Below are 13,917 nucleotides of genomic sequence, written 5' to 3' on the forward strand. Positions count from 1 at the left end.
CTATCACCACTATTTTCTGATTTTTTTGTTCTCAACAGCTCTATAGACATTGAGGAAGAGGGTGGGAAAGCAGCTCCTGGCATTCGGGAACTGGCCTCAAGTTTATTACAAGCTAGTTTGGGCCATTGTTTCTCTGTTGGATACGACAATCTCACAGAACATCAAACAAGGTCGGTCTAAGACCACGACAAAGCAAGAAAAAAAAGAAATCGCTGAAACCCACAAAATCCCAAACCTCCCTTTTCACTAAAAGGAGTCACTATTTCTGCTTTACCAGTCACAGCTTTGTGTCTGCTCTGGTCTGCCTTCCCTACAGATGAACTGTTGAGATACTCAGTCATAGACTTGTCCCCACTTTCTGATGGCATCCAATCTAGAGAGTGGAGTCCCACTTTCTTAGACTCTCCCCCAAGTCACCCAAGCAAAGCCCAAAGCCTGTGATAGGGTCTGTCTAATACTGTCTTAGTGAGAGTGTTGTGTGTTCTCTCTTGCCGGGATGAGTAGAAAGTCCAGCTGGTTCAGCTACACACGTGTTCCTGGTGGATTTGGGCTGGAGAGTACTGACACACTGTCCTCTCTCCATTTGTTGAATCTTGTTTTCATCACCAGCCTATAAAGCTACAACAACAACGTCATGGCTGTGTTTCCAGGTTCCAGGGTTCTTCCTCTCTGTCTCCTCTTTCTCGCTGCCATGAGATTTTCTTCCCACACACACCAGCACAATGCGTGAGACTTTCTGTTGATCAAAAACGGGGCATAGAATATGACGTATTGACATCAACTCCTAACTATAACGCACTCAGATGGACACTGATATCACTTCTGTGGTATTCTTACCAAAAACAATAATTTCAGTCCAATCCTGAAAAAAATGCCAGGTGAGTCCAGACTGAGGGTGGTTCTCCAAAATAACGGATATCAGTACTGTTCAAAAGTGTCAATGTCATGAAAGACAAGTGTTATGGGTTAAATTGTGTCCCCCTCAAAATATATGTTTAAGTCCTAACCTCCAGTACCTCAGAATGTGATTTTATTTTGAAATGGGGTCATGGGAGATGTAATTGGTTAAGATGAGGTCACACTTGTCACAAAAAGACAAATACTGTTTGATTCTACTTATATGAGGATCTAAAGTAGTCAAATTCATAGACACAGAAGACAGAATGGTAGTCCCCAGGGGCCATGTGGAGGGGGCAAAGGGGAGTTGTTGTTTAATGGGTATAGAGTTTCAGATTTGCAAGATGAAAGAGTTCTGGAGATCTGTTTCACAATAATGTGAAAATACTTAGCACTACGTACTGAACACTTAAAAATGGTTAAGATGATAAATTTTATGTGTTTTTTTTACCACAATAAAATGTATATTTAAAAAATAAAAGATGAGATTATAATCCAATAAGAAGGCAGCCATATGAAGGCAGAGACACATGGTTCTCTCTCTCAGTTCTGGAGGGTAGAAGCCCAAAATCAAGGTGACATCAGGGCCATCAGCCTCCACTCCAGCCTCATTTCCCACCACTCCCAACCCTACTGTGACAGAGATGGTTGTTGACCAACACAGATTAGTGCTTTTTTCCAGACTGTAGAGTTGTTCTGGGAAATGACTCTCAGCTGGGGACCATATTGCTCAGTGCATCTGAATGGGACCGTGTAACTAGTTCTGGCCCGTGAAATGTCAGGGAGAATCATGTGTGACACTTCAGTGCAAAGGCAGCTAATACCATAATTTCTTCCTCCAGTCTGCTGACTAGGTGTCCCTTGAAGCCACAAAATAAATCAAACTGGGGCCCTGAGTCACCATGTGGAGGAAAGCCACCTTGAGGGTCACCAGAACATGAACTTCTGCATTGGACTTAGCACTCATGAGAAATAAACTTTGTGTTCAGGCACAGAGATTTGGGGGTGTTTGTTACAGCAGCACAACCTAGTGCACCTCAATACCCCCTACAATCCAATATTCTAATCCCCCATCTGTTCTCTCAATTTATCAAGCTCTTTCCCTTGGCTTGCTCTTGCAATCTCTGCTCTCCTTACTTAGAATACCTCCTCCTTTTCTACCCGATAAATGACTAAGGGTCAAATTTCAAACAAGTGCAATTTATTCTGAGTCCCTCTCTAATTTCTCCAGGCTGTTTGCTACTCCCTCTTTCCCACCCTCCCACCAAGGTATGGTGCCTTGGGCCATAGCCCTTGTCAAATCACGTTGACATAGTTATCTTCTTAAAAGAATGTGAGCTCTTTATACGCAGGCACTGGATCTTATTCTTTAGGTTCAAAGCATCTAAAGGAATGCTTGGCGTACAGCAGTCTCTCAGTACATGAATTTCAGGTTACTCCAAGTGAGTTGGGGGTGCGAGGGTTCTCTGATCACATCCCCTAGTCAGCTGCCTGTGGGCTGTGGTCATTCTGAACCGGATTAGAGGGCTTGAGTCACTGTAAGTCTGTCCCGGTGGAGCTGGGCTACTCTTGAAATCAGCAAAGCACTTAAAGGAAATGCACACAATAAAGAAGAGGACACTTAGAATTTGCCTTTTGCTATTCACCAAAGGTGAGAGGAAAAGAAAGCTCTCTCATTTTCAGAATGTGTGTTTTTAAAAGCTGCGGACGAGGTCGAATATGTGCTTAGCTTGGAAAACACTGGAAATTTGGATTTCCCCCAGAGTTCAGCCAGAGATGTTCTTTGAGTTCCTTTGCATTTCTGTCAAATTTGGATTCTTTTTTTTATTTGAGAGGACAACAGGGGAATAAAAAAAGCAAGTTCAAATGGTGAAATGGGAAGTGCTTTAATAGGAATGTTTTATTGTCTCTGCCCGAGTTTCTAACATAGCCTATAAAGTGAAAGCACTGCTTTAATAAAAATGGAATGCTGTTGGTTACACGAAGTCCTGTCCCTCATCCTTCAAGTCCACCGAAGCAGGTGCCCCTCACTCCTTGGGGCCACTGATGAGGGCCGTGGTGGAATAGGTGTAGGGGCTGAGCAGGGCCATGATGTTATAGTGGCGGTGGCCAGACTCGTTGGCTGTGAACACCACCTAGGAGGGAACACAGACAGGATTGCTTTTCAGCAGAGCCTCCAAATGTGAGTCACAGACAGAGAGACCACTCTAAGTCCAAAGAAATTATTTTTACTTTCTTATTTTGTTTTCTGGAACAGTGTGAGCAAAAGGCAAAACTCCAAATATGCTGGCCAGCTAAGCCGCTGGAGCCTTGCGCAGCCCTTCCAACCAGATTCTTTACTCCCGCCTGTATAATCAGGTCTCTCTCTTTTTTTGGCAAATTTACACTAAAAATCAGGGTGGCCCTAACCTGACCAAGGGAAATCACAGAGCTCCTAATTGCTCATGCCATTAGTTGATCTTTAACGCTGACCGACATGTCTGGATTCTATTTCCACGGCAGCCATCTGTTTTACATGACTTAAGGAATTATTACAGACAAGGAAGATGCAAGGAAATTGGGCCCATGGATAACTCTGAGGTTCCCACTACCTCATAAGCAGAGGAATAGAGTGTGAACCAAGGGTTACAAATGTGGCTTTATTTTTATTATTTTTTTTAGCGTGACTTCTCACAGGAAGAAAGCTGAGGCACACCTTGAGGCTAAACCCAGCCTGGCACCTGGTGGTAAATATTACTGCTCCTCCCCTTACTGGCCCCGTGACCTTGACAAGTTATTTAACTTCCCCGTGCCTTACTTTCTTCACCTGTAAAATAAGGGCAATAATAGGAATGGCTCCAATGGGTTGTTTACAAAGATTAAATAGGTTAAATATAGAAAACAGTGGTAGTATATGCTTGAAAGGTGTTATCTATTGTGTTGCTATTATTATTATGAATTTACTGTCTCTGTATGCATTGTCCGAAATCACTTATCCAAACCTCTGGAAGCCAGATGTGTTTTGGAATGAAAAAATTGTCAGATTTTAGAGACGTAAAATGATGCACTTATTTTTTGCTGTATAACACCCTAAGTGGGGTCTGGAGGGTTGCCTAATAATCCAACATATAAATATTTCTTCAGCAGACAAACAATAGGATTCAGTGGAAGGAATGAAGTCTCTAAAGAGCATCTTGTAAGTTCAGGTCATGTTACTAAATGAGTTATCATCAAACAGAGAAAAAGTTTGCATTTCAGAGTTTTGTGGATTTCTGATTGTAGAAATGGGAAAGGGAAGCTGTGCTAGTCCAGTACATTCCTTCCGACTTTTCCAAGGTGTGCAAAGTGCAAACGGTGCATTTTCTGGGATTGAAAACAAACAAAAAATAAAAAACAACACAAGCATCCATACACTCACCTCTGCATATTCATGGAAAGGGGAAAAGCCAACTGACTTCCAGTAAGATTTGGTGTCTAATTCTACTTTGTATATTCCTTCTACAAGTTTTTCATCTGTTGTGAGCCCATGGAGCTCCCCAAAGTCACTGGTTTTCCTAGAAGGTGCAAAAGTCCACATTAAGTTAGGCATTGAGGGAATAAATGCCATTTTGAGGTGACACCACACACACACACGCACGCACACACACAAGTGCAGTTTGTGTATGTGATTATATATATATATATATATATATATATTTTTTTTTTTTTTTTTTTTTTTCTCAACTAGCTCAGGACAGGGAAAATTCTAGTAACTGTCTAAAATTAACTGACAGGAAATTTGTCAGGAATATTTCAAAATGCTCATTGTAGATTTTTTCTCTTATGAGGTTTCACTTCAAAAAAGTCATTACGCAAAAATACACTACCATGTGTCATAAATACACTGCCATGTGTAAAATAGATAGCTGGTGGGAACCTGCTGTATAGCACAGGGAGCTCAGCTCGGTGCCCTGTGATGACCTAGGTGGGTGGGATGGGGGGTGGGAGGGAGGTCCAAGAGGGAGGGGAAACAAATTGAAGGAGAAAAACCATATGATCATCTCAATAGATACAGAGAAAGCTTTCGACAAAATTCAACACCCATTTATGATAAAAGCCCTGCAGAAAGTAGGCATAGAGGGAACTTTCCTCAACATAATAAAGGCTATATATGACAAACCCACAGCCAACATCGTCCTCAATGGTGAAAAACTGAAACCATTTCCACTAAGATCAGGAACAAGACAAGGTTGCCCACTCTCACCACTGTTATTCAACATAGTTTTGGAAGTGTTAGCCACAGCAATCAGAGAAGGAAAAGAAATAAAAGGAATCCAAATTGGAAAAGAAGAAGTAAAGCTGTCACTGTTTGCAGATGACATGATACTATACATACAGAATCCTAAAGATGCCACCAGAAAACTGCTAGAGCTAATCAATGAATTTGGTAAAGTAGCAGGATACAAAATTAATGCACAGAAATCTCTTGCTTTCCTATACACTAATGATGAAAAATCTGAAAGTGAAATTAAGAAAACACTCCCATTTACCATTGCAACAAAAAGAATAAAATATCTAGGAATAAACCTACCTAAGGAGACAAAAGACCTGTATGCAGAAAATTATAAGACACCGATGAAAGAAATTAAAGATGATACAAATAGATGGAGAGATATACCATGTTTTTGGATTGGAAGAATCAACATTGTGAAAATGATTCTACTACCCAAAGCAATCTACAGATTCAATGCAATCCCTATCAAACTACCACTGGCATTTTTCACAGAACTAGAACAAAAAATTTCACAATTTGTATGGAAACACAAAAGACCCCGAATAGCCAAAGCAATCTTGAGAACAAAAAATGGAGCTGGAGGAATCAGGCTCCCTGGCTTCAGACTATACTACAAAGCTACAGTAATCAAGACAGTATTGTACTGGCACAAAAACAGAAACATAGATCAATGGAACAGGATAGAAAGCCCAGAGATAAACCCACACACATATGGTCACCTTATCTTTGATAAAGGAGGCAAGCATATGCAGTGGAGAAAAGACAGCCTCTTCAATAAGTGGTGCTGGGAAAACTGGACAGGTACATGTAAAAGTATGAAATTAGAACACTCCCTAACACCATACACAAAAATAAACTCTAAATGGATTAAAGACCTAAATGTAAGGCCAGACACTATCAAACTCTTAGAGGAAAACATAGGCAGAACACTGTATGACATAAATCACAGCAAGATCCTTTTTGGCCCACCTCCTAGAGAAATGCAAATAAAAACACAAATAAACAAATGGGACCTAATGAAACTTAAAAGCTTTTGCACAGCAAAGGAAACCTTAAACAAGACCAAAAGACAACCCTCAGAATGGGAGAAAATATTTGCAAATGAAGCAACTGACAAAGGATTAATCTCCAAAATTTACAAGCAGCTCATGCAGCTCAATAAAAAAAAACAAAAAACCCAATCCAAAAATGGGCAGAAGACCTAAATAGACATTTCTCCAAAGAAGATATACAGATTGCCAACAAATACATGAAAGGATGCTCAACATCATTAATCATTAGAGAAATGCAAATCAAAACTACAATGAGATATCATCTCACACCGGTCAGAACGGCCATCATCACAAAATCTACAAACAATAAATGCTGGAGAGGGTGTGGAGAAAAGGGAACACTCTTGCACTGTTGGTGGGAATGTAAATTGATACAGCCACTATGGAGAACAGTATGGAGGTTCCTTAAAAAACTAAAAATAGAACTACCATACGACCCAGCAATCCCACTACTGGGCATATACCCTGAGAAAACCATAATTCAAAAAGAGACATGTACCAAAATGTTCATTGCAGCTCTATTTACAATAGCCGGGACATGGAAGCAACCTAAGTGTCCATCATTGGATGAATGGATAAAGAAGATGTGGCACATATATACAATGGAATATTACTCAGCCATAAAAAGAAATGAAATTGAGCTATTTGTAGTGAGGTGGATGGAGTTAGAGTCTGTCATACAGAGTGAAGTAAGTCAGAAAGAGAAAAACAAATACAGTATGCTAACACATATATATGGAATCTAAGGGGAAAAAAAAAAGTCATGAAGAAACTAGTGGCAAGACGGGAATAAAGACACAGACCTACTAGAGAATGGACTTGAGGATATGGGGAGGGGGAAGGGTAAGCTGTGACAAAGTGAGAGGGTGGCATGGACATATATGCACTACCAAACGTAAAATAGATAGCTAGTGGGATGCAACCTCATAGCATAGGGAGATCAGTTCGGTGCTTTGTGACCATCTAGAGGGGTAGGATAGGGAGGGTGGGAGGGAGGGAGATGCAAGAGGGAAGAGATATGGGAACATATGTATATGTATAACTGATTCACTTTGTTATAAAGCAGAAACTAACACACCATTGTAAAGCAATTATACTCCAATAAAGATGTTAAAAAAAAAAAAAAGAGGGAGAGGATATAGGTATACATATAGCTGATTCACTTCATTGTACAGCAGAAACTAACACAACATTGTAAACCAATTTTACTCCAATAAAAAAAAAGAAAAGAAAAAAAAAAAACCACACTGACGTTTTCTAGAGAGGTACACTTTTAACGTGGGATCCTTCATTGCATTCATTATCACCTATTTACACTCCTGTAAACTGATGCTCCCAGAGTAACCAAACTTTAAAGCATTAATATAAACACGATACTTCTTTTAATTGCAATAGACACATTCTTAAGTCATTCAATCCAACAGGACCCATTACTAATAAACAAAAAACACATTTTTGGCCACTTCCCCATACAGTACAAAGTAGGGAGGAAGTAAACGGTTTCCTCAGCAAGGGGCCTTGTCCCCTCGGTGTTTTGAGGGGGAAATTGTAGATGAAAACCCTGGTTCCAGGCCAATGGCAGGAGATAGAGGAACATCTAGAAACTCAGGGAAGCGTTTGAACTGGGCCAACTTGGGGCTTGTGGGTGAGGCGTGGGAAGGTCAAAGAAGCTCTAACCATCATGGTGAGGGAGGAGGGACAGCCCAGGCCACTCAGGAAGGCAGTTACTGCAGCTGTGACCTCCCTGGGGCCCACCTGGCACCCAGGTAGCCTGCAGCAGAGCCAGCCTGACCGACGGGTCCATAGTCCCCGGGAACCACCAAGCACAGCTTGAGCTGACTGCCGCTAATTTGGAGGACTTACATGATGTGCAGTTTCAGGAAAATTTGTTTTTATTAACTTGTTGGATAATTTGATGTGACTGGATTTTGTTCATACGTAGAAAACTGAGAGGAGTTCTTGCTGTCAGTTGAAAAGACTGTTTGACGTTTTATTGCAATGGGTTTCCTTTCCCGAAAGCTAAAAATCTTTTCAACGTACTTCTGTGTCTACATGTTCCAATTTAGGTTTTAGTAAACTAACTGCCAGACAGTTACCATTAAAAAAAAAAAAAAAAAGAGTCATTACGATTCAGGGTTGGTGTTTGGGCGAAGGTTCGTAACTACCCCTGGAAGTGGCCATGAGCTTCTCTGACTGAGGTTCCCTTGACCCTGGGGCCTCACTTCTCTCCCCTGTTGTGTGAGGGTATCTTCCAGAGGAGGTATCATTTGTACACATAATGGGGACCCCCAAATACAAGGAGAAACCCATATCTGACTTTTTCATTGTTTATATGATTAAGCTCCTTGGTAACTCTTTGCCATCAACAAATACTAGGCAACTCCTTTTTGTTTTTAAACTAGGCAATTTCTATTTCCATGTAAGTACCTGCTCAATGGCTGGTGTTAGAAATCACTCTCCATTAGACAGCAAAAACTAAGAGAGGTAAAAATGGAAGTTGTCTTTACTGACTCTGTTCATTACCCTCCCACCTTTCTTCCTTTCCAGGAAGAAAATACTGGATTTCCCTTTTTGGTCTTATCATCAGAAAAAAAATTCCCACAAACATCTGAATGTTGTTGGGTTCTTTTTGCCTTTTTATTTATTTATTTATTTTCATCTGAATGTTTTTGGCATCCGTTCTGTCTCGTGCTTAGAATATTCTCTTAACTTGGCATTTCCACAGTGTTCTTGGCATTTTATAGAAACATAAATGAACTAACAAATAAAAACTCAGTTGAAACCACACTAAAGAAAATGACCTTCCCAATGATGGATGAAGAATCATCATGTGATTCTTGGGATTCAGTGAAAACCCACAGAAACTCTCTTCTCAGGGGACAGAAACACTTAGCAGTATCGCTTGGTACTGAGCGTTTCTTCGTTGTTCATTCTTTTAGTTGGTTGGTTTAGAGTTTACTAATGTGCATTTTCTTTGAAACTCTTGCTAGTGGAGGTGGAAGAACTCTGTGAAAGTTATAGAGCATCTGGTGAAGGTGAGAAGTCATTTGGGTTCCCAGCGGTGGGCATGGTGAGGCTGGTCTATGGCTGTGCTTGCTATCATGTGTCTTTCTCTTCTGTGTCTTTTCTTATGGAGCTCGGTAACTCCAGCCTCACAGAGTAGATGCTCCACCAGCATTTGCTAGACAACAGCCCTGGACACTGGATGATCCAGATACACTACAGACAGCCACCTCCTCCATGCAGCCCCTCGATTCCATTCCTTTCATTAATAAATCAACACAAATTCTACATCTTTCCTAACATTCCAAGACAAGGAGTGTTATGCAAGGGCATCAAGGAATCTGGAATTCCTGAAATTATATACACATTTTTGTATGTGTGTATATGTGTATTTTTCTGGGCATGGAGTTCATAGTTTTCATCACCCTTTTCATGTGGTTCATGACCCCAAAATGCGGTGAAGTGTAGTGGGGAGTAGGAAGCTGCCCGGAATGCTGTTCAGGATCCTGGTCACTTGCAGCTGAGCAAGGCAAGAGGGCATCCTTCTCAGAATCCACTTTCCCTCTGCCCACATTTTCAGTTTACTTGGTGGACCTTTAGTGAATGATGTTGTTAGGGACCCTTTGACCGAAACCGCCTGCCTTGGCCAGGTAGGATAACAACTGTTTGCATGAGTTGTCTCACAACAGGAGGTCCCGATAAGGACCACGGCACTGCCTCAGAAAACTAATCGGGAGAACCCGAGAGGGGCCAAAAGGAGGGAGGAGACGCCAGCCCATAGGTCCTGCCGACCTCCCAGAAACCCTCGAGCTAGAATCCATGTTGGCAGAGAGATGTGCCTGCCACCAGGAAGGACCCTGAGTCAGACCAAATATGGGCACAAGCAAGATGATTGGCCAGAGACAGCCGGAAACTAACCCCATTACCGTAAAACCTGAGACTGCGAGCCACGTGGCAGAGCAGTTCTCCTGGGTTCCCTTACCCTCCTGCTCTCCACCCCGGGCGCCCCTTCCCAATAAAGTCTCTTGCTTTGTCAGCACGTGCCTCTCCTCGGACAATTCATTTCCGAGTGTTAGACAAGAGCCCACTCTCGGGCCCTGGAAGGGGCCCCCCTTCTGGTAACAATGTGAGCCCCTCTCTTTAACAAGTGGCGGGGGAACGGGAAGGTATAACCAAGTCCTGTGTCTGGGTTCCCCGGGCAGCTCACCCAGAGGCAAATGGCTCCCAGGTATCGTCAGCAGCCTTTTTGAACACTTTCACGCCCACGTTCACAGCAGGAATGCCCTGGACGACATCTAGGACTTTGACCATCAGAGGACACTTGGATTCACCAGAGCCCTGGGCAGAGAGAAGACAAGTGACAAGTCAACAAAGTTGGTCAGAGGGACAGGATGCGTCCTTTGTGGTCTTCGATTTGGAGCGAGGCAGAAAGGACACGCGAATCCCATTTCCAGCTACGGAAGTGTTGATGGTTAATGAGCTTCCCTCACTCAGTGTAGCACAGACGTGATTGTCTCCAAAGAAGGAATGGTTTCTGCCTCTGGACATGCTGCGTTCCAGCGGGGGCGTGTATAATGAACTTGAAGGGAGAAAATAGGCCCTCTGAGAACAGTTGCTTCAGTAAGCCTCGTCATTTGAGTGGAATTACTGCAAAGATGTACTGTGCCATAGGAGTAAATAGTTTTTCCTGAGAGCATTTTACTCAGTTGTTGCTGTAGTGATTCCCTCTTACTAGTTGCTGTAAAATAATGTCAGATGATTTCATGACCCTTTTTATAGTTTTAGTTAATTCTTCTAGGGGATTTAAGAATTTTTTTTTTTTTCTTTTTGGCCGTACTGCATAGCTTGCGGGATCTTAGTTCCCCAACCAGGGGTCAAACCGGGGCCCGCAGCAGTGAAGGGGCCGGGGCCTAACCACTGGACCACCAGGGAATTCTCAGGATTTAAGAGTTAGATATCTGACTAGAACGTTGTCTGCCAAGCCTTTCAGAGATTAATCACTACATACTTTTTGATTAGCTAAAGGGAAATCAACTTTATCAAATGTCAAGCTTCTGAAAACTCAATAGTAACAGCTTCTGGAATATCGGATCTTTATTTCTACCATTTATCTGAGGAAATTGAGGCACCATTGCAAAGCCATAGAGGAGAGCACCCAGGATCCAAGCCCCAGTTCAATGAGCTCTGCAGAATTTCATTCTTTTTGAAGTTTGAATCAATGATGTTTAAAAATAGATGCTGGGTGCCCTGGCCCTACTAACAAAAGCTGGTTGGTAAAGCAGGAAGGAGTCACTTCTACTTCATCCACAGGAGACATATGAAAGGATTTCAAAGAGTCGAACACTCACCACAGGGCTAGCCTCAGACACAAGTCCCAGTCCAGCGAGGCAAAGGAGGAACAGACGGGAGGAAGCCATTCTGCCAAGGACCGGTGGGTCTCTGAGAAGGCTGCTCCCAGCTTTGGGCTTTTATACTCACTTCTCCCCAGCCAGCCTCCTGAGCCCTGCCAACCTGTCTCCAAACCTGCTGATTCTGATTACTGACTTAGTCAACAAAGGGAGAATAAGTAACCCACACAAATATGAAACTTGCCTAGACAGATTAGAGCGTCAGAACATTAGCTCTATGAAATATTCTTAACAGGTCATTTGACCAGCTAGATCACCAAAACAAAACAATCAAAACAAACAAAAATACTCTTCTCCATGCGTGGCTGGATGCAGCAGCATTCTTGGAGATTTTATTCCTCCCTACCTATTATTTCTATGCATGTTCTCCATTTTCTGTACATTTTATCATTCATTTTAAATGATAGATGCAAATTGTAATAACTTATTTCACATGGAATGACATTTGGCTACACAGGCTTAAATATAGTGCGTCAGAAAGCATCGTGGCACTCGAGCTATATCCATGAGTCAACGAGGAAAAACCTTTGGCACTGCTTACGTTTGAAAAACCTATGTTTCAGCCAAACTAAGTCATTTGGAAGTTTAACTTAGTCAGCAATTTCTCCATGATTTTTGTGTTCTTCTGAGACAAGGTTCTCGACCCAAGGAATAATGACACATTTCAAACTGGCATCCACGAGCCTGAAATACAAAGAACCAGATATTTTTTATGGCCTCTCCTGCACTGAATGTGCAGAAACAAGGCTACCCAGCTGGCTTTTGTCAGAATCAAAGTTTCTGGAAGGAAGTAGAAATGGCTGTGAGAACTAGAAACCATGGTTGACAAAAGATTCTCTTTCTCCTGACCAGTTTACAAGTCCAGCGATTATAATCATTGGATGATTCGTTGATCAAGTACCAGCTCTTGTGTGTATGTGTGTGCACATATGTGCATGTGGCTTTGTTATGGGTTAAGACAGGTTTTGTCCTGATAAAGACGTATATGTAGAAGACGCAAAGAAGATAGACAAAAATTTTGGACAATCACATGTCAAGGGTGAGTCCAGTTTGGAGCACAGAGAGTTGGGGGAGCATTCCTTTAGGTGACAGCTTGGAAGAAACTGAACAAGAGGTGGTGAAGGATAAGGGCTTTCAGGGGGTAGTGCAAGGGGCAGGAAGGCATTCCAGAAATACGGAAATGTGCAGGGGAGGAAACTGACCACAGGAAAACAACAAAGGAGCAAATCCAGTTCAGAGCATAGCTAGGAATGGAATCTCATAGCCTTAGAGTCTGACTCTGAAGTAGCACTGGAAAGAGTTTTGAATTTGAAGTTCGATGACCTGAGTCCTAATTCTCTTGCCCGGTTTCCAGGATGACCTTCTGTGAATTATGTAATATCTCAGATACTCAGCTCATGCATTTGTAAAACAGAAATTCCTACTTTTCTACTTCAAAGAAATATTCTAATCACTTTTTACATGAGATAATACAAAAGCTCTTGATAACCTGTAAGCCACTATTCTGGTATAAAGTCTAATTATAATTTAGTTCAACACCTCTGCTAAGGAGAAAATCCTTTCTCTTATATCTTTCATATATTGTCATCTAATATTCTCTGGACTATTTCCCAATGCTCAGAGCTTGGGTGGAGAGTCTTTTTTCTGACTGTGAATTCTAAACATTCGAATGTGCTCTCATGTCCCAAGTCAATCTTCCATCTATGCATCTTTGCACTACTTTCTGTTAAAACCAAGAAATGTGTCCCATAGACATCATGACCTGGCAACACTGGGCTGCCACCAGCCCATAGACATGTTACGTTTGGCCTGAGGAATCTGTCTTTAAAATTTTTTTTGAAATAGTTGTTAAAATTAAAAACTGAGACACATTGCATAAAAATGTGGATTTCTGGCTTCTCTTGAGAAATCAGAAAGAAATGTAGCATTAGGCCTATTCTCACATGTGATGATAATCTTTGGGCTGTCATTCTCAGACATGACAACGCCCACGCCTCTCCTTCGACTCTGAGGCTAGGTAACATCTCTACCTGAGGTGGCACTCTCACGCTTGAGCTTTTTTCTCTCCTGACACATGTCCTGTTTCTCTCATCTATGTTCCTGCCTGGCCTCCTGGAAATTTGAGTTTGAAATTGCCGGTCTCCTGACAGCCATTTGAGTGGAGAGTGACAGCTTATTTTCTATTTGCCAGATAGACATTCCAACTTCTTTGAATGATTCCTTTTCAGACACATTTCCCAGAATCCTTATCACCCAGAACTTCCTCCTCTGATACACTCCCATCGGTGGTCAGTGCTTCTTTTCA

General features: G+C 42.0%; 1 protein-coding gene across 1 annotated transcript; it reads right to left on the reverse strand.

Moving 5' to 3' along the window:
- Positions 1-2,924: 2,924 nt before the first annotated feature.
- On the reverse strand, positions 2,925-11,621 carry TTR (transthyretin). Its single transcript, XM_061169967.1, has 4 exons — positions 11,553-11,621; positions 10,412-10,542; positions 4,295-4,430; positions 2,925-3,032 (listed from the first exon to the last, which is right to left on the reverse strand). The coding sequence occupies exons 1-4, from the start codon at positions 11,619-11,621 to the stop codon at positions 2,925-2,927; spliced, it is 444 nt and encodes a 147-aa protein (XP_061025950.1).
- Between the last annotated feature and the right edge of the window lie 2,296 nt (positions 11,622-13,917).

Source organism: Eubalaena glacialis, chromosome 15 (genome assembly GCF_028564815.1).
Source record: "Eubalaena glacialis isolate mEubGla1 chromosome 15, mEubGla1.1.hap2.+ XY, whole genome shotgun sequence".
Lineage (NCBI taxonomy): Eukaryota > Metazoa > Chordata > Mammalia > Artiodactyla > Balaenidae > Eubalaena > Eubalaena glacialis.

Excerpts from the sequence above, each read along its gene's own strand:
- TTR (XM_061169967.1), bottom strand. The coding sequence starts at position 11,621 with ATGGCTTCCTCCCGTCTGTTCCTCCTTTGCCTCGCTGGACTGGGACTT. Across the intron at positions 10,543-11,552 it reads TGTCTGAGGCTAGCCCTGTG|GGCTCTGGTGAATCCAAGTG; the intron begins GTGAGTGTTCGA and ends CTCTCTGCCCAG. Across the intron at positions 4,431-10,411 it reads TGGGAGCCATTTGCCTCTGG|GAAAACCAGTGACTTTGGGG; the intron begins GTGAGCTGCCCG and ends TGCACCTTCTAG.